This window comes from Lynx rufus, unplaced genomic scaffold (genome assembly GCF_022079265.1).
Source record: "Lynx rufus isolate CCGP_SWC_20201006 ecotype Redwood Valley unplaced genomic scaffold, mLynRuf1.p SCAF_13, whole genome shotgun sequence".
Lineage (NCBI taxonomy): Eukaryota > Metazoa > Chordata > Mammalia > Carnivora > Felidae > Lynx > Lynx rufus.
This window is the reverse complement of record NW_025814827.1, coordinates 59,601,353-59,621,641: the sequence shown is the minus strand read 5'-3', so window position 1 is coordinate 59,621,641 and position 20,289 is coordinate 59,601,353. Positions and strand designations below refer to the sequence as shown.

The window sequence follows — 20,289 nt, the reverse complement described above, 5'->3', positions numbered from 1 at the left end:
GCGAGATCATGACCTGAGCTGAAACCAAGAGTCGTACACTTAACCACTGAGCCATCCAGGTGCCCCTATATATTTTCAGTTTGCACAGAATTTATGAGGCCATTGTAGAGCTATATATCATGTATGTTTTGGTGCTATTTATGTCATTATGTCTCACCCAGACACCCATCTTTTCAAATTAACTTATCCTATCTTCAGTAATCAGCACTTATTTTTTCTTTATTTATTAGTAATATGATTTTAGGGGCCTAGGAGAGTGTACTTGTTTAAGTGAGCCATGTGAAAGTAAAGAACTCAGGTTCCTGAGATACAGTCAAAAGTTACCCTATTTTTCATATAGAAAACAACTTTGACCTGGAAAGTTTGGTTTAAAACTACTTGTAAGAATTACAGTGAGGAGGGGATATTGGAAATAAGATAGATTTTACAATGTGAACAAACTCTTTAAACTTTATTTTAAGAGCATAATTTTTAATTTATAGCTAAATAAGATTTAATTCGTGAATTTGCATGCGCTTACTTGTCAATATAGTTAAAATGTCACCTTTATGTTTCAGATTGCAGCAAGAGAATATCATGGTCATCTTAGTTGGGAAAATGCTGATTTAGATAATTTTGGTTTTAGTTCTTTAAATTAAAATTTTTTAATTTTTAAATTAAAATTTAAAATTTAAAAAATTTTTTAAATTAAAATTTAAATTAATTTTTTTAAATTAAAATTTTTTAAATTAATTTTTGTAATTAAAATTAAAGTTTTTAAATTAAAATTTAAAAAATAATGTAAACCATTAGTATAACCACCAAGTTTAAATTACTTTAAAAAATAATTTCAAAATTGCTGGTTCTTATTCTTTTACTGATTCTCATTCTTTTTTGCCTCTTGCTATTTCTCTAGGCTGAGATACTTAACAGTTACCAGTCATCTGGAAAATATTAAAAAATTATTTGTCTACTTGAAAAAAATTAAAAATAGAGAAAGAAGGAAGAATTTTGAATATGTTACTGCCTAAATCTTGGGGGGATGACTTCTTGCATCTTTGAGTCATGCAAAAGTGGTCTAGCTTTTCAAAAATCTTTAAATTTTTCTAGACTTGCTTAAAGTGAGGTACTTTGGAATTAGAATCAGCTGAAGTATTACAAAACTCTGTGAAAAATTAGACAAAAACTGTTGCTGGGTCTCCCCAGGATTAGTTTGACTGGATTGGATTTATAGAACATGTGAATTTAATAGATTACTGCTATTTTATGTGTAATAGCAAATTAATCCCTTAGACTAAAATTTTTCCTAACATTTAGCATGGAGGGAAAAGAATACATAGAAACTATAATTGTATCATTTTTTCCATTAATTGAATTAAATACCAATGAGAAAATAATTTTTGATAATTTTTAGTTTACAGTTTAGTAAATGAGTTACTTATTTTTGTTATATTTGCATGTTTCTGCCTTTAAAAAATTGAAGAAATAAATTTTTTTTTCCTTTTTTAAAATTTATTTTATTTTATTTTTAAATTTTTTTACATTTATTTATTTTTGAGAGACAGAGCACAAGAGGCAGAGAGAGAAGGAGATAGAATCTGAAGCAGGCTCCAGGCTCCGAGCTGTCAGCACAGAGCTCGATGCAGGGCTCGAACTCACAAACCGTGAGATCATGACCTGAGCCGAAGTTGGGCGCTCAGTCAACTGAGCCACTGAGGCTCCCCCTCTTTTTTTTTATTTAAATAAGATAGAGAAAGCAAGTGGGAGAGGGGCAGAGAGAGAGGGAGAGAGAGAGAGAATCCCAAATGGTCTCTGTACTGCCAGTGCAGAGCCCAATGCAGGCCTTAAACCCACAAACCAGGAGATCATGACCTGAGCCAAAGTCGGAGGCTTAACTTATTGAGCCACCCAGATGCCCTTGAAGAAATACAATTTAAAGTCTGATATAGAGACTTGTGTATCTATGTGCACATGTGCACATTCACGCACATACCTGTGCTATTTTCTTAGTTGTAAAAATCTTAATGTCTTAAGGAGTGTGTTTGGAGATTTGTCTTTATAATTACTTTAGAGGACTTGGGGTGCTTGGGTGATTACGTCAATTGGGCATCCCTTCGGCTCAGGTCATGATCTCGCAGTCTGTGAGTTCGAGCCCCATGTCGGGCTCTGCACTGACAGCTCAGAGCCTGGAGCCTACTTCAGATTCTGTCTCCCTCTCTTTCTACCTCTCCTCCACTCACACTCTGTTTCTCTCTTTCAAAAATAAAATAAAAACATAAATAAAATAATTACTTTAGAGGACTTTATTAGGTTTGGATATATTTTTCTGAAAAATAATGCTATACTGAAACTGCTGTTAGTGATTTTTAAAATGTTAATTTTCCAGATGATGTTGGAATTTTGAAATATTGGAGTAATTTTCTGCATCATTTTAATTTAAATCTGTGTCATAGTCAACTATGATATTGTGAATATAATAATACAGCGCATTTCTATGCTTTCTTCTTGGCTTTAGCTGGGCGGATGCTCAAACTCAAATCCAAAACATTGCTGCATCTTTTGACCAGGAGGCAGCTGCCATTCTTATGGCCCGGCTGGCAATCTACAGGGCGGAAACAGAGGAAGGACCAGATGTACTTAGATGGCTAGACAGACAGCTCATTCGACTGGTAAGATGGAAACATGGTGCTTTATTCAATCTGTATGTTTTTGATTGTCATAAGTATTTGTTGCTGATAATCTCTTTCAAAATACTTAACACTTTAACTACAAGACTGTATGAGGGATACCTATTCAACTTGCTGAGAAAGGCAGCTTGAATGAATAGTAAGTACCTTTATGTCTCCAACTGAGCTAAAATACCTTTTTCTTTAAAATGAAAGAGTGACAATTATGTAACCTATTCTTTTTCTTTTTTTTTTTTTGGTGGGGGGTGCTGGTATCACATTTGTTCCAAATTTGATCCTAAATTATTGTGACTGTTTTTTAGTGCTTACTTGCATATTTTTTCTTCATTGCTATGGTTTTAGTTTTCTGTGTTTATTTAAGAGAAGTTAATTGGGATATAAAAATTATACACTTTAACATACAAAAATATGGGTAAGTTTTGATTATCTGGATCTATGTTACTAAAGTCTGTGTTAGTAAAGTTATTGATAATGATGGTATATTTGGGTTTTTGACACGGCAGGAACCCATTATTTACAGTATGACCTAGAATGCTTAATTAAGTTCTGGGTTTTTTTTAAGTGTTTTAAAAAATATATTTAATTTTGAGAGAGAAAGCATAAGCAGGGGAGGGGCAGACAGAGAGGGGTACACAGGATCTGTAGCGGGCTCTGTGCTGACAGCAGCGAGCCCAACATAGGGCTTGAGCTCACAGACCATGAGATTATGACTGAAGGTGGACGTGCAACTGACTGAACCATCCAGGCGCCCCAATTAAGTTGTATTCTTTTTTTTTTGAGACAGAGAGGGATAGAGAGCAAGCAGGGGAAGCGCAGAGAGAGAGGGTGAGAGAACCCCAAGCAGGCTCTGTGCTGTCAGCACAAAGCCTAATGTGAGCCTTGATCCCATGAACCATGAGATCATGACCTGAGCTGAGATCAACAGTCAGATGCTTAACTGCCTGAGCCACCTAGGCACCCCAATTAAGTTCTGTTCTTAATACCCCGTTTTTACTCAGCAAACTCTGGCCTATTATTTTAGTCAAACACCCTGTTGAGAACTCTCTCTGCTAAGCTATCAGATTTCTTTTTTTTTTTTTTTTTTTTAACATTTATTATTGAGAGACAGAGAGAGACAAAGCATGAGCAGGGGAGGGGCAGAGAGAGAGGGAGACCCAGAATCTGAAGCAGGTTCCAGGCTCTGAGCTGTCAGCACAGAGCCTGACGCAGGGCTCGAACTCACAAACCGCAAGATCATGACCTGAGCCGAAGTTGGACGCTTAACTGACTGAGCCACCCAGGCGCCCCTAAGCTATCAGATTTCTGTTTCTAGCAGGAGTTTTTTGTGCTCTTTGTTTAGATTTTTGTGTAGTCTTTAACACATTCTTGAGTGAATTAGTCTTTGTTTAATAAGATCAGAGGGGCGCCTGGGTGGCTCAGTCAGTTAAGCGTCTGACTTTGGCTCAGGTCATGATCTTGTGGTCCATGAGTTCGAGTCCCGCATCAGGTTCTGTGCTGACAGCTTGGAGCCTAGAGTCTGCTTCAGATTCTGTCTCCCTCTCGCTCTGCCCCCTCCCCCTCTTGTGCTCTGTCTGTCTGTCTCTCTCTCTCAAAAATAAAAAAAATTAAAAAAAAAAAATAAAATTTGTCGTTAAGTAGCGTCATCCAGAACTTTTTTTTTTCATTTTAACTTCAAGAGTGTTTTTATACTAGCACTTCTCTGTGAAGAAAACAGTGTTACAACATCAGCATGTCTTTTTAAAAGAGGTAAAACCTCTCATAGAGTCAACCATCAATTGGACACCATCAGTACAAATACCAACAGTTCCTCTAAGATGAACCATTGTTTCTAGATAGGAAGATAAAATATTAAATATATTTTGACTTTTGCTAGTTTAGGACAGCAGAAACATTTTCTTGAATTTCACTATCATTTAGCAGTTAGACATGACATTAGTGAAATCAGTTGACTCATCAAACTGAATAGAGAAGCTGTTATATTTGTAAGTGGGCTTCATACCCGATGTTGGGCTTTAACTCACGACCCTGAGGTTGGGAGTCTCATGCTCTACCTCCTGAGCCAGCTAGGCACCCCCTTTCCTGAGCCTTTTCAATGAAGGTGACTTTGTTTTAATAAACACTTTATTGTTTTGAGAAGAAGGTATTTGAAGTAATCAGCACCTTTATTTGCTAAATGGCTGTGATTTGTAGGAAAGTGCTTTTGCATTTTACTAGAACTATTTCTGAATTTGTAGGTTATCAAATATGACATAAAATTTAATAGTGCAACTTGGTTATCAGTCCACATAAAACCCACTGATAAGTAGCTTTCATTGTAAATATAGACCTTTTCTGTGTCCTTTGCTGCACGAGTGTAGTGAAATGACTCAGAAGATTATAATTCTTTAGAATTCTTTGTGGGCTTATGTCTAGAATCTTTTTCTTCTATCTTATACCTGAACTTCAAAATTTGCTGCATTGTTTGACATACTTGTAAAACAGAAATACTATTAAAATATAAAACAAAATGGCCTTGTAAATAACTAAATGAGACAGTTAAACAAAAAGTACAAAATTACAAAAACCTAAAATTATAATTCATGTCTGCACATTCTGCAGTTTTATAGCATTACAATGGCAGTGCAGGGCTTTTGGGGATAGAGAATAGATGAGTCATGGCATGCTGAAAATTTTACTCTTCTGTCACACCAGTATAGCTTGTCTCTTCCATTTTTTTAAAAAAATTTTTTTAACATTTATTCATTTTTTAAGAGAGAGAGACAGAATGCAGGCAGGGGAAGGGAAGAGACAGAATCTGAAGCAGCCTCCAGGCTCTGAGCTGTTGGCAACAGAGCCCAATGCGGGGCTTGAATTCGTGAACCTGAGATCATGACCTGAGCCAAAGTCAGACTCTCAACCAACTGAGGCACTCAGGTGCCCCATATCTTCCATTTTTTAAAAACATATTTATTTTGAGAGAGAGAGCATGCATGTAAGCAGGGGAGGGGCAGAGAGAGAGGGAGAGAGAGAATTCCAAGGAGACTCCATGTGAAGTTTGATGCAAGGTTTCATCTCAATCGTGAGAGCATGACTAGAGCCGAAATCAAGAGTCAGACGCTTAAATGATTGAGCCACCTAGGCACCCCTAGCTTGTCTCTTCCTATAATTCAGTTGGCAAATGTGTGTAAGAGAAAATTGGTAGAGGTAATTTGGGAAGGAGAGGCTGGCATTATCAGACTATCACCCTGCTTTCTGGGCAAAATAGCTTTCACCAGTTATTGGTGGCCTCCCTTGTCTTACATCAAAAACTGGAAATGGAGTTCTCCAAGTGAGCATAGTCCTACTGCATAGTGCCACACAGGGCTGTAAGATGGCTAGAAGAAATTGCTAACAGGATTTAGAAAACTGTCCATCATTGTGGCTGGCATTTTATGGTATGCAGAGTTCAAACACCAATTTTTGACAAAATCACAGTCTCTTATGAACCCCTAGTGACTAAGAGACCCTTATATGTGGTAAATGTGGTGAGAAGGTGATCTTTACATTTGTCTTTGATTGAATATTAGCATACAGTTGAAGTGAAGCTTCAGGTGATGACCAATGAACCTTAGTTATGGAAGCTAAACACTTTTGTACTGATTTCGCACTGCTGAAATTTTAGCTGTAGCAATTATAACAAATAGAGAAGGGGTTAGTAATACCTTTTAGGTACTATACTTTTGTAAATTTTTGCTAATGAAAAAAAATCTATGAAATTATATTAAACTTCTTGCCTTAATTTGGCATAGTGAATATAATTTTCTTTTTTTCTTCATGACTCTAATTTTTGTTAAACATAAACATCTTTTGGGGCACCTGATTGGCTCTATCAGTTAAGTGTTTGACTTAATTTCTGCTCAGGTCATTGCTCTCACGGTAGTGACATCTGAGGCTCTTAGCTAGGCACGGAGCCTGCTTAAGATTCTCTCCCTATGTCCTGTCTCTTTCCTGCATGCAAGCCTGTGTGCATGCATTCTCTCTCAAAAAAAATAAAAAAAACCCAAAAAACAAAACAAACATCTTTAAAAAAAATTTTTTTTAATGTTTATTTTTGAGAGAGACAGAGCGTGTGGGAGGGAGGGGCAGAGAGAGAGGGAGACACAGAATCCAAAGCAGGCTTCAGGCTCCAAGCTATCAGCACAGAGCCCGACATGGAGCTTGAACCTGTGAACCGTGAGGTCATGACCTGAGCCAAAGTTGGATGCTTAATTGACTAAGCCACCCAGGTGGCCGAAACCCAACATCTTTTTAAAAAAGACTGTTTTGTAGATAATGGGGCAATGTATGGCCAGGTCGGTGCTGTACCACAATTGCTTCTGACACTTTTACTGTAAGTCTTTGCTTCCCTTTGTCAGCATCACTTAAGACACTGGTATCAACATATGATTTGTTGCATCCATCCTCAGTCTCTTTTTGAGTCCATCTTATTTATGCCCAGCTTCATGGATTTGTTTCTTACCTTTTTTGTTGTTGTTCCTTACATTTTTGACTCCTGACCTTTTCTACTGAGTGACATCCTTTTACAACTTAAACTTGATATTTGACTTTTTTTTTTTCCATTTTAGACTTTTGGTTTACCACTAACAAGTGTTTTGTTATTTTGAAAATAATTGTATTTTCCCTGTTCAGTTCATCTGATTAGATTTGGCCTAGGAAATGTCTCTTGTTTAAGACTCTTGGGACTTTCCTATTAAATGCTACCCCAGCCAAATTTTTTCTCAACATTAGTGTGACAAGGCACTTTAGATGTGTTTAAAAAAAAATTTTTTTTTTAACGTTTATTTATTTTTGAGACAGAGAGAGACAGAGCATGAATGGGGGAGGGTCAGAGAGAGGGAGACACAGAATCTGAAACAGGCTTCAGGCTCTGAGCTGTCAGCACAGAGCCTGACGCGGGACTCGAACTCCCCACGAGATCATGCCCTGAGCCGAAGTCGGCCGCTTAACCGACTGAGCCACCCAGGCGCCCCTAGATGTGTTGTTTTTAAAGATGACCACATTTCTGGGGTGCCTGGGTGGCCCAGTCAGTTGAGCGTCCGACTTCAGCTCAGGTCGTGATCTCACGGTCTGTGGGTTTGAGCCCCGCGTCAGGCTCTGTGCTGATAGCTCAGAGCCTAGAGCGTGCTTCGGATTCTGTGTCTCCCTCTCTTTGCCCCTTCTCCGTTCATGCTCTGTCTCTCTCTGTGTCAAAAATAAATAAACATTAAAAAATAAACAAAAAAAAAAAAGATGACCACATTTGTCAGTACCATTTTCTTTTTATTTTTTCTTAATTTTTTTTTAAACGTTTATTTTTGAGACAGAGAGACAGAGCATGAACGGGGGAGGGTCAGAGAGAGAAGGAGACACAGAATCCGAAACAGGCTCCAGGCTTTGAGCTGTCAGCACGGAGCCCGACGTGGGGCTCAAACCCACGAACTGGGCGATCACGACCTGAGCTGAAGTCGGACGCTTAACTGACTGAGCCACCCGGTGCCCCAGTACCATTTTCTTATAGAGGTTAGACTTTGACCATTAGGGTCCTTTTATTTGTATGCCTTTATGCATAAATAATTACTGAATTAAAGACAGAACTAGATATCTTGCAAGTGTTATTTTCCTCAAGAAAATTATATTACTGTTGCTTTATCTGCCTGGTTTTATTAACTCTTGAATAAGTCAGACCATGAATCTTTGATACACTTCCTTTATGCTTCAATCTTTTTTTTTTTCCCATCTATATTTGTATTTTGGTTAGGTTGTATAGGACTGCTCCTCATGATTCCAGTAATTAATGCTAGGGCACTTGATAAATGTTCAAAAAATTTTTAAGAAGTGGGGCACCTGGGTGGCTCAGTCGGTTGAGCGTCCGGTCATGATCTTGCGGTCTGTGAGTTTGAGCCCCGCGTCAGGCTCTGTGCTGACAGCTCGGAGCCTGGAGCCTGTTTCAGATTCTGTGTCTCCCTCTCTCTCTGCCCCTCCCCTACTCATGCCCTGTCTCTCTCTCTGTCAAAAATAAATAAACATTAGGGGCGCCTGGGTGGCGCAGTCGGTTAAGCGTCCGACTTCAGCCAGGTCACGATCTCGCGGTCTGTGAGTTCGAGCCCCGTGTCAGGCTCTGGGCTGATGGCTCGGAGCCTGGAGCCTGTTTCCGATTCTGTGTCTCCCTCTCTCTCTGCCTCTCACCCGTTCATGCTCTGTTTCTCTCTGTCCCAAAAATAAATAAAAAACGTTGAAAAAAAAAATTAAAAAAAAAATAAATAAATAAACATTAAAAAAATTAAAAAAAATTTTTTTAAGAAGTAATGCAAAGATTAGAAATGTGTGTGTGTATGTATATATATATATATATATATATATATATATATATATAAAATGCAAGTTTTATATTGTTATCTGTAGTATAATCTATACAACTTTAACCTATACATACATACTTATACCCGATACATACTTTATTTAGGTTGTATATATAGTTTATACTTTAGGCTATATTTATCAGGAAATAGGTTAATATGCATTTAACCTGGAGGCAGAAGGACTTTTAACATGAAATGAAAAGCAGGAGCATTAAATAAGAATATTAAGAGATGTATTAAAATGAAACAAAATCTGTGTAGTAAAAATACCATTAGCAGAATTTAATGCCATATTTTATGTATGATTTGTATGTAGGACATATTCTTTACATTTGGCAGAATGTGGAAATATTCATGTATATGTGCTCTTATAAATCAATAAGATTTGGGCAAAAAGAGCAAAGGTCATGAGCAAGGAATTAGCAAAAGAGGGAATACAAGTGACCAGTAAACATATGAAAAAATTATCAATCTTATTTATAATCAAAGTTAGAAAATAGAAAAAGACAACAATATTTGTCAAACTGGTAAGAATTAGAAAAACACAGTAACGCTTAAGAATTGGTTAGTATTCAGGGAAACAGCATCATAGCTTGTAGGTTTGAATTGTACAACTTTTATAAACATTTGTATAACCTTATATGTAGAAGGTAGCTGGTGACATATATCAAAAACTTAAAAACTTCTTTTTACCTAGAAATTCTACCACTAAGAATTTATCCTAAAGATATAACAGGATAAATATATATGCTAATAGTGAAGGATTAGATAAGATGGTTATGGTGTATATTTTTTTTTAATTTTTTTTTTTTCAACGTTTATTTATTTTTGGGACAGAGAGAGACAGAGCATGAACGGGGGAGGGGCAGAGAGAGAGGGAGACACAGAATCGGAAACAGGCTCCAGGCTCTGAGCTGTCAGCCCAGAGCCCGACGCGGGGCTCGAACTCACGGACCGCGAGATCGTGACCTGGCTGAAGTCGGACGCTTAACCGACTGCGCCACCCAGGCGCCCCTGTTATGGTGTATATTTTAATGTAGTGGAATGCTAGTCGGCTTTTAAAAATGAAATAATAGATTATATTTAGTGATATGAAAAATGTTCAATGGAATAATAGATTATATTTAGTGATATACAAAATGTTAATAATGCAAGGAAAATTTTGGACATAAGTCTCAAACATGCCCTACTCTGAAAATTAGCCTTGTGGATATCACTGGTTACCCAAGTATAACAACAATGGGCTCCTGGCTGGCTCATTTGGTAGAGCATGTGACTCTTGATCTCGGGTTATGAGTTCGAGCTCCATGTTGGGCATAGAGCTTACTTAAAAGAAAAAAAAAGATTTCTTAGGGCAGCTGGGGTAGCTCAGTCAGTAAGCATCTGACTTTGGCTCAGATCATAATTTCATGGTTTGTGAGTTCAAGTCCCACATCAGGTGAGCTCGAGCCCTGCTTTTGGTGAGCCCCACTTATCTGTCTCTCCCTCTCTCACTCTCTCTCACTTGTGCCCTCTCTCTCTCTCAAAAAAAAAAAAAAAAAATCCAAACATTTGAAGATGAGTGGTTACTTCATTGGAGCAATATGTTGTTTGCTTCTCAAATTCAAATGTATTTCTTTAATTGTAATTATTCTCTTGGTAAGTCTATAAGTAATATTCAAATTTTATCCTATATCAATGATCTGCCTTATAAAGAGTAATAGCTTTTTAAAAATAGAAAACATATAGGCAAGAGGGTTGTTTAGCTGTGTGCCAGGGAAAATATTGCTAACACATTTTATTTTATTTTATTTAGTGTCAGAAATTTGGAGAATATCACAAAGATGATCCAAGCTCCTTCAGATTTTCAGAAACTTTCTCCCTTTACCCTCAGGTGAGTAGATAAAAGGTCCATGTTCTTTTCTTAGTGTTGACAGTAGCATTGGGTCTCATTTTTCCTGTTGTATTTTATTACTCATCTTATAGGACCTGTTGTATTAGGTTATTCTTTTGGTAATGTTGTAAGTTTGGGATAGCTGAGAAATCACTATTGTGCTTGAGTAGTCAGTGAAAAGTATATAGTATTTTTTTTTTTTTACACCCACCCCTAAATGTATAGTATTTTTATGATGGCCTTGAAAATATTCATCTCTTTGTGGTGAGTAGAAATTTACACTGGAGTCCTAGTGTGGAGTAGAATCAGATGTCAGGCAGATTAACTTTCAACTTTCCATCTAATATAAAGGATCTAATTACAGTAGTACCAAAAGGAAGTAACTGTACTGGTCAGCTAGTCTTACAGAACAATCTGATATACCAGGTAAATAGAAAGAGCTGATTTTATGTATCTTAGGGAAGTTTTTCCACTTGGGTAGTTGAATCTACCTGTCTTATTTTGATCGATATTTAAAAAAGTCTAGGTTGCTTATTTATATGATGAATAGCATAGATAACATTTATTCACCTGAGTTCTGTGTGAAGGGAACTTTAGGAGAATAAAGATGGCTGACATGGATCCTCCTTTCAAGGATCTTTCAGTTTGAAGGGTGTCATTTGGAATATACCTAATGCAGAACAGAAAGAGAGAAATGCTATGAGAGATATGCAAAACTTAAAGGAAATTTAGAGGAATCCTTCCAAGTGAATGTTGTGATACACCTTTATAGAAGAAGGAGCATTTTAGCTCAGTCTGGAATAATGATTATATTGAGATGTGGAAATTTAAATTTTGCCCGTGAAAACTTTGCTTAAACCTTCAGCTTTCTTTTCTGAACTACTCTTATTAATATTTTTTTTGAACATTTTTTATTGATCTCTGGTGTAGAAACTTGTTGTTTATGCAGGGAGACTTCCCTAAACCTCTGGTTGCAGGTTTGGAGAACTAGCAAAAGGCAGAGTCTATTTGTTTTAAAGCAGACAGAACCGTTTCTGATTTGGGAATCCTTAGGCCTATTAGTAGCAGAAACTAATAGGAAAGAGAATGAAGGCATTAGCCTAATAAGTATTTGACTGAAAGCCATACACTTTCCTTTTTCTTCTCTCCTAACTCCAAACCTTCTCTTTAGGCTTTTGATAGCTGATAGATCTCCCAAGAGATCTGGACATCCCATCTTTTCCCCTCTATTGGAAATAGCAGAGGGCCCAGAAATAATTTTTTTGGGGGGGTTTCAAAGCCTGATGGTCTTCCAAAAGGTGGCATAGCTTACATTTAAAGAAGGTCTTTATTTCTAAAATATTTACCTCCAAATTTACCAATTACACATTTCTGTTGGTAAGGAATGGCTAAAGTGGTGAGGGATGAGAGAGCCTCTCAGTGAGTTCTGATCACTGAAAACAGAAAAGGAATGAGAATGTCACTGAGCTGCCTTTGCTGGGAGAGAAGCGTGGACTGAGTCCCAGGCAGGAGCAACACACAAGCACTTGGGCCCTGAGGGCTGAAGGAAGTTGGGAGGAAACTCCAAGACAACTGAGAGTTCTTTGGAGAGCTGATTCTGTTGATTGTATCTGAGACTCTTATTCAGGCCTAACTCTTCCCCTTTTGAGCTCTTTAATATGAGGAGTGGGTAGAAGGAAAGTGAAAGGAGAAAGAAGTAATGAAAAAAAGTCTAGAGTATGTTTCTTAGGGATGAGGAAGAACTTAAAAATGTGAATATATGTAAGTCCTTTTCTTTTTTTTTTTTTTTTTTTTTTTTTTGTCATCGCTGACCCTTCCCAGTACAACTTTTGGGAGCCCTACAAAAAGTAGAAAATCTGTTAATCTACTTTTACTCTTGGAGTCTTTTGATGGTGGTAAGGAATAGTAATAAAAAAGTTCAGAGTTGTGGCCAAAGACATGAGGAATAAAAACAAAGGATGCTGATAATGCACAATGTAGTATAACTTAGACCAGAACAAGGAGTTTTTTGTTCCTATTTTTGTTTTCCTTTTGAGTCACCTCTTTTACTTTTAATTTTTTTATTGTTTTGTATATACATACACACACACACACACACCTACACACATGTTTTTAATTAACTTATTTTTTGAGAGGGAGAGAGTGCACATGTGAGCTGGGGAGAGGGGCAGAGGGAGAGAAAGAGAGAATCCCAAGCAGGCTCCATGCTGCGTGTAGGGCACCGTGACCCTGAAAGTATGACCTGAGCCAAAATCAAGAGTTGGACACTCAATGGGGTGCCTGGGTGGCTCAGTTGGTTAAGCGTCTTACTTCTGCTCAGGTCATGATCTCGCGGTTCGTCAGTTCGAGCCCCGCGTCGGGCTCTGTGCTGACAGCTCAGAGCCTGGAGCCTGTTTCGGATTCTGTGTCTCCCTCTCTCTCTGCCCCTCCCCTGCTTGTGCTCTGTTTCTCTCTCTCTCTATATATATATCTCAAAAATAAAATGTAAAAAAAAAAATAAAAAAAGTTGGACACTCAACCGAGTGTCTTGTTGTTGAATTATATTTTTAAATAACTGATAAAGATCATAGTAAGATTCTGAGGAGTACAGTTTAGAATGTTCTTATTATAACTTGTTTTATTGTGTTAATAGTTATAATCAGGTGCTTTTGTAATAGTAAACTGTTGCAATAAAATCAGTAAAACCTATCTCACATGTTTTTTTCTTGTAGTTTATGTTTCATTTAAGAAGATCTCCTTTCTTGCAAGTTTTTAACAATAGTCCTGATGAGAGTTCATATTATCGTCATCATTTTATGCGTCAAGATTTGACTCAGTCTCTAATCATGATTCAGCCTATTCTGTATGCATATTCTTTTAGTGGACCACCAGAGGTAAGAGAAACAGAAAACAAAAATTGGTTGTTGCTGTGATGTGTCATCAAAAAGTGAAAACAATTAAGTTTTTCTTGGAATATAGTTACTACATACAAGAATTTAGTTTAAGAAGTTATGTTACATTATTCATATATTTGCAGATATTTATGAGTGCTTATTATATGCTAGATTGCACTAGGAAATCATTTAAAAAAATAAAAAAATTGAGGTGGAAGAAACTTTTAAGATCAATTTATGCAGTTATTTGGTTGATCAAATTCTGTAGGGTTTATGATTGTTCTCATATCTTTAACAGTGCCCAGAGGTAATGATTCTAGAACCTGTAGCTTATTCCAGGGTTTAGTGTCTGACAGGACATTCTGTCTGAACAAAGCTTCTTGCTTAAAATGTCATTTTCTTGTAGCCTCTCTTGAACATGAGATACAGTTGATTATAAAGATGTATGCTTAGGTGATGATAAAGTTATCCGTGATAAAGCTATGCCATTCCTAGCAAACTGTCCCACTTATTTTAACCTATTATCAAATAAACAGTTTTTTCTATTTTGTAGCTAATGTTGTCTGTTTTACCACTTAAAAGTAAATAATGACTATATATGAAAATAATATTGAAGAATGGTCAGTATAAAGAGGGTATTTATAATATCTCTTGATTCATGATCTCTCATGATGCCTTTATATACTGTTTTGTAAAAAATAGTTTATAAAACATTCTATTTTGTTACTATAATTTTTTTTAGCAGTTTGTCATAGTTTCTACTTTTCTAGAAAATATAAGGTGTTAATGTGATGGTCTAGTTATTTATTTGGTCTTGTAGTTCTTTGAATCAGGAAAGAAAGTTTTAGAGATTTTGTTTCTAATTTCAGAGTAATATATGTAAATTTAGATACCTGTAAAATGTAGATTACTGTTTAGAAGAAATTTGGAATCCCACCATCCCTATTACCTGCTGCTGTTAAATTCTAACCTTGCCATTTAATCCATGAACGCCATTAGCTTCATTTACTTAAGGCTTTGCTTTTGGAGTTTTCCTCCTTCCTGCATCATCACCTGCTGTTCCTCTGGATCATTCTCATTAACACAGAACCCTAAATAGCACCCACGTTAAAAACCAACAAACAGAACCACCTTTGGCTTCACATTTTTTCTAATTGCCACCTCATTTCTTTGGTCTCAGTTGCAGCTAAACTCAGTAAGTTACCTGAGTAACTGTATGATCTCACCTCACATTCTCTTCTCAACCTAGATGATTCAGATTCTTGTCCCTAACATTACACAGAAACAACTCTTACCAAGCGGCTACCAATGTCCCACATCTTGCCAGAACTCTCAACAGCATTTACCTAATGAGGATTGTCCTTAGAAACCTTTTGTCCTAGGCTTCTCTGACACCTGCAGTACCTACTAGTTTTCCTCCTAATCACTGCCTGTTCCTTCTCTGTCTCCTTTTGCTGACTTCTTCCTTTCAGATCTCTTAAGTGTTGGCATGCTCTAGGGCTCTATCTCTGGATTCTTCTCTGTCTTCCTTTCTCTGAGTGATACAGTATAATCACATAGCTTTAATTACCATCTTTATGCATGTGATACCCAAATATATGTCATTAATTCTGGCCACTCCCTTTCATTTTCTATTTAGAACTATTTTTCTGTCTCCAAATTTCCCCTTTCCCAAGCTTTTTTTTGTCTGTCACTCAGTGGGGTCATCACCAGACTTAGGAGTTATCCCTAATTTTCTCTTGGCTTTACTCTGGTTTTCTATTGTTACCTTAGTTGTGATTTCTCAGAAAATTAAAATATACTGTAAGAATTCATGAAAGCAAGATGTCTTAAGTTATAAGGTAGAAATTTAAAGTTTTAAAAATATCTTGGAAAGATCTATTTTGTATCTTTAAATAATTTATTTTTCCATCTTCCTCTTCTCTCATTGTTTTCTTCCATTAGCCGGTTCTTCTTGATAGCAGCAGTATTCTTGCAGATCGCATTCTTCTCATGGACACGTTCTTCCAGATTTTGATTTACCATGGTGAGGTAAGATTCCATAGCATTTAAAGCTATGCATGTATGTGCAATAAAATCTTTTTATTTATGGAAACTTTCCCCTCTTCACTAAATGGCTACTGTTTCCTCTATGATAAACTTTTATTTCCATTTTTATAAAATAGGTTTAAATATGATTTTTCCTACTACAGGTTTTTAGACTTCATTTGCAGTTTACCCACCTGTGGTTATTTTGTCCATTTGTCTACATACGATTCAACAAGTGGATTTTACACAAAGCATAGTATTGTGAAAGTAAGGACATTGATGTAAACATAGGAGTATAATACTTTTGATTTTACCTGAAGACCTCAAGAGGAGAAAAGTCTGCCTTTGTCAGTAGGCAGGCTTTCCCTTTCATTATTTCACGTAATCATTTAAAAAGTATTCTGTATGATGTGTATAAAGCACTTTGTTCTTAAAAATATTCCACATGATCTAAAAACTCATTTAAAGCATAAGTGAATTAAAATTTATACCTTCTCTTAATTGGAATGGTAAATTATTGAAAAGAGAAGAATATTTGAGTAGTCAGTAAACTTTAATTCAGTTCTTTAGCAGAGGTCTGTTCATTCCTGCACTTACTCACTCAGCAATAATTAAATGCTTTCTCTGTATAAGAAAGTACTGTTTTCTGGATGCCTTGAAAGATAGAGATTCGTTTTTCATAGACCCACACTCAAACTTCTAGTCTAGAATTATAGTAACTTGTGCAGATTTACTTTTCCAATTGTTTTAGTTGTGAGTTTAGATTTGCACTGTAAGAGTAGAGGTGTTACTCAAAATATCCTTTTGAGTAATATTGTCTAGACCTTTTAAAAGATTTACTGATTATTGTTTTTAATTGATATCAGTACTAATGTCCTTTAATTTTTAAGAATAATGCCTATTACATGACAGTGAAATATTTTGCTTTTGTGTGTGTGTGTGTGTGTGTAATTTTAAGTAGCTTGTTAATGTAATTAAAGGAGAAGTCTGAAATGCACATGACTGTTCCTCTGTTAACTACAAAGATATAAAGTGATGCAGAGTATGTATTGACTGATGCAGTTAAGTTAGAAACCAAACCAAATTTAAATTTTTGGTTGATTTAATCCCATGCTTTTTGGAGCCATTACCTTAATAAAAGAATTGACTCAGATGATCTTTCCAGGCATATTTATAGTGTTATTGCTATTATTATTAAAGTTTTTATGTTTTCATGTCTTGCTAGAATGTAACTCCATTGATAAAGATTTTATAATAGTCGGTGATTAATTTTGAAGTATCTGGGAAGTCTTCTGTTAGCAAATTTTCTGGTTTATTACTTCTTTTTACTTTTAAAGGAGAAGTAACCTCATTTTTCATGTATTTACTCAAAAATACGTAGTATTAATTTAAAACCTGAGATAAATGAAATAATGATCTATAGTTTTCTTATTTTCTGAAGATTAATTCCTTTCTAAAAATCTCTTAAAGATTTTGAATAGGTAAGAAATTAAAAGTAATAATTCCTTTAATTGTTTTAAAATTAGACCATTGCACAGTGGCGCAAGTCAGGATACCAAGACATGCCAGAATATGAAAATTTCCGCCATCTTCTACAAGCCCCAGTGGATGATGCCCAGGAGATTCTTCACTCCAGATTTCCAATGCCAAGATACATTGATACTGAACATGGAGGTAGCCAGGTAAGTACAGTTAATTTGCTTGTTGCTAGTTTTGTAATGAGTTGTTGCTATTTGCCTTCTGACTTTAATTTGAATAGACTGCTTCCCAAAGCAAGTAAAAGAGGGAGGAGATGGATAGGAGGAGGTTTACAAGGGAAAATATGCTTGCTTTTTGCCTTAGCTTTGAGTGCAAAGCAGTAGTTATTGACTCGTTACCTAAAGCTAGCAGTTTCTCCCATCTTCTGCTACCAGCCCAGATTTAATAACAGAGCCAGGATGGTGTTATCGTGGTTTGTCTGCTTTAGCTGAGCAAGAAGAGCAAGTTGGAAAATAATTTAGTGTACCTTTTTCAGTGTAATTTTCTTTAATCTGTGTATTTAATGAAAAAGTCTATGAATATGAAGTTTATGGTAACAATTTTTTTGTTTTCTTCATTCTGTCATTTCAGTTTTCTAGAAAATGTCATGTAATAGGAAAACATTATGATATTACAAAAGGCTTTGTGGTTTTTAGAATTATTAGGATTAAATAAGATACATGTACATATACACATGTACATATATATGTGCATATAGCCTTTCAGAAGGCTAAGTTGAAGACCCCTTAACATACACTCTTTTTTTTTTAAATGTTTATTTATTTCTGAGAGAGAGAAAGTGCAAGCAGGGAAGGGACAGAGAGAGAGGAAGATGCAGAATCCAAAGCAGGCAACAGGCTCTGAACTGTCAGCACAGAGCCCAACGTGGGGCTCAAACTCATGAACTGTGAGATCATGACATGAGCCAAAGCTGGACACCCAACTGACTGAGCCACTCAAGAGCCTCCTCCCCTCCGCCTTTTTAAATTTAATTTGAGGTTGAGAGTAAGTGGGGGAAAGGGGCAGAGGGAAAGACAGAGAATCTCAAGCAGGCTTCATGCTCAGCATGGAGCCTGATGTGGAGCTCAATCCCATGAGCCTAGGATCATGACCTGAGCCAAAATCAAGAGTTGGATGCTCAACCTACTGAGCCACCCAGACACCCCCATACACTTTTTTTTTTGTTTTTTAACTTTGTTTTTATTTAGTTTGAGAGAGAGAGCAAGCAGGGGAGGGACAGAGAGAGAGAGAAACAGAATCCCAAGCAGGCTCTGTGCTGTCAGCATAGAGTCCGATGTGGGGCTCAGTCTCATAAACCATGAGATCACGACCTGAGTAGAAATCAAGAGTTGGACACTTAACTGACTATGTCACCCAGGTGCCTCAGGTGCCTCTGTACACTCTGAAAACACTTTTTACTTCTCCCTTGTAATTTTATTAGAATTATAATAAAGTAATTATAGATTATTATAAGTTTGTTTCTCTTCTCCTTAAAGGCAGGGATCTTGCTTCATTTATTGTTGTATCCGTAGTGCCTAGTGCAGTATTATAAAGTAGGTGGTAAATATCAGTAACTGTTATTCAGAAATGATAGCAGTTATTTTTAGGATTTTATTATATTTATAATAGGAGCTACCACGTATTGAGAATTTGCAAAGCTGATAGTACTTTACACACCTTATCCCATTGGACCCCTCTAACAGTTCTGTTGTTACCTCCATTTTACAGATAATAAAACCAAGACTTAGGTTACTTGTCGCCAAGGAAACACAGTAAATGGAGAAACTGGGATTTGAATCTAGGTGTTCTGACTCTAGAGCCAATTTTCTTGTGTTAAGCTGCTTACTCATAGAGTAGAAAATGATTTTGTGTGGTACTAAATTTCAAAAGATAGGACTGCTTGTGTTCTTCCAATATGAAATTATATTCATGCCTGGTTCTCTCATCAATGTCTTACCATCTTACCATGTATAGTGCTATTTTCTGCTTTTATTTTAGTTACTATTTTTACAATGATATGACTTAATGGATAGATGGTTAAAATGTTAGGTAACTTGTCTTATGGAATAGCCTGCAGTTTAAAAAAGTTTGAGAGTCATTGTTTAAAGAATGTGTAGGTCACTTTTTGGAACTTCAAACCTCTGATGATGTTTCAGACCAAGTGTTTAGTAAAATTCACACTAATCTTGTCCTACTTGTTGCACACATAATTTTTATATACTGAATTTTTTACTAATTTATTATTTGTTGTTATGAATGTATGATTTAGAGAGAAGAGGGTATATTTATTTGTAACATGTAGTGGCCTACATATTTCCAAAATTAGTTCATTTTTAAAAAGTTGCCTTTTAATTAAATTTTAGATCACATAATGTATTTGTTTGGCTCATATTAACTAAATCTATTTTTGATGGATGTTATTTCTTCTTTGCTTTTAAGGCCCGTTTCCTGCTTTCAAAAGTCAACCCTTCCCAGACTCATAATAATATGTATGCCTGGGGACAGGTAAGTGCAAATAGTGGATTTGGGAAATTATTTCTTTATGTATTTATAGTTTGTCATTTTAATGAGAACTACACATTTTCCTACATATTTGCTAATGATTTCTGTTGCAAAAGTAATGAAAAAATGAGTAGAAAATCGAATTAAGCATTTGGTGGCACCATAGAAAATAAAAAGTAATTATGTCAAATAGAATTCCTTCATATCCCAAGTTTAATACTACACCCTTGAGACAAAAAGCAATATAGTGTATAAGATAGGAAGTGATGATTTAAGCTAATACTAGGACATGAACTACAAAAGGGCCACACATAGTAAGTTGGAGAGGTCAGGGATTGTAGTTGAATAAGAGTGGCAGGAAGCCTGGAAATCATTGTTAATATATTTTAATTTTTTTAAATGTCCTACCTCTTGATACAGTATATCAACATTTATTGAGTGTCCAATGTACAGAATTCTGTATTGGTACTTTA

The 20,289-nt window shown here is 36.1% G+C and overlaps 1 protein-coding gene across 4 annotated transcripts in view; it reads left to right on the top strand.

Annotated features, from left to right (window-relative positions):
* SEC23A (SEC23 homolog A, COPII coat complex component) overlaps positions 1 to 20,289 on the top strand; it is a 69,808-nt gene that overhangs the window by 37,362 nt on the left and 12,157 nt on the right. For all 4 annotated transcript variants that reach the window (XM_047075629.1, XM_047075630.1, XM_047075627.1 and 1 more), the window contains 6 exons: positions 2,495 to 2,648; positions 10,818 to 10,895; positions 13,607 to 13,768; positions 15,713 to 15,799; positions 17,323 to 17,478; positions 19,754 to 19,819. In XM_047075629.1, coding sequence (XP_046931585.1) covers positions 2,495 to 2,648; positions 10,818 to 10,895; positions 13,607 to 13,768; positions 15,713 to 15,799; positions 17,323 to 17,478; positions 19,754 to 19,819 — 703 coding nt within the window. The remainder of the gene's footprint in view (positions 1 to 2,494; positions 2,649 to 10,817; positions 10,896 to 13,606; positions 13,769 to 15,712; positions 15,800 to 17,322; positions 17,479 to 19,753; positions 19,820 to 20,289) is intronic.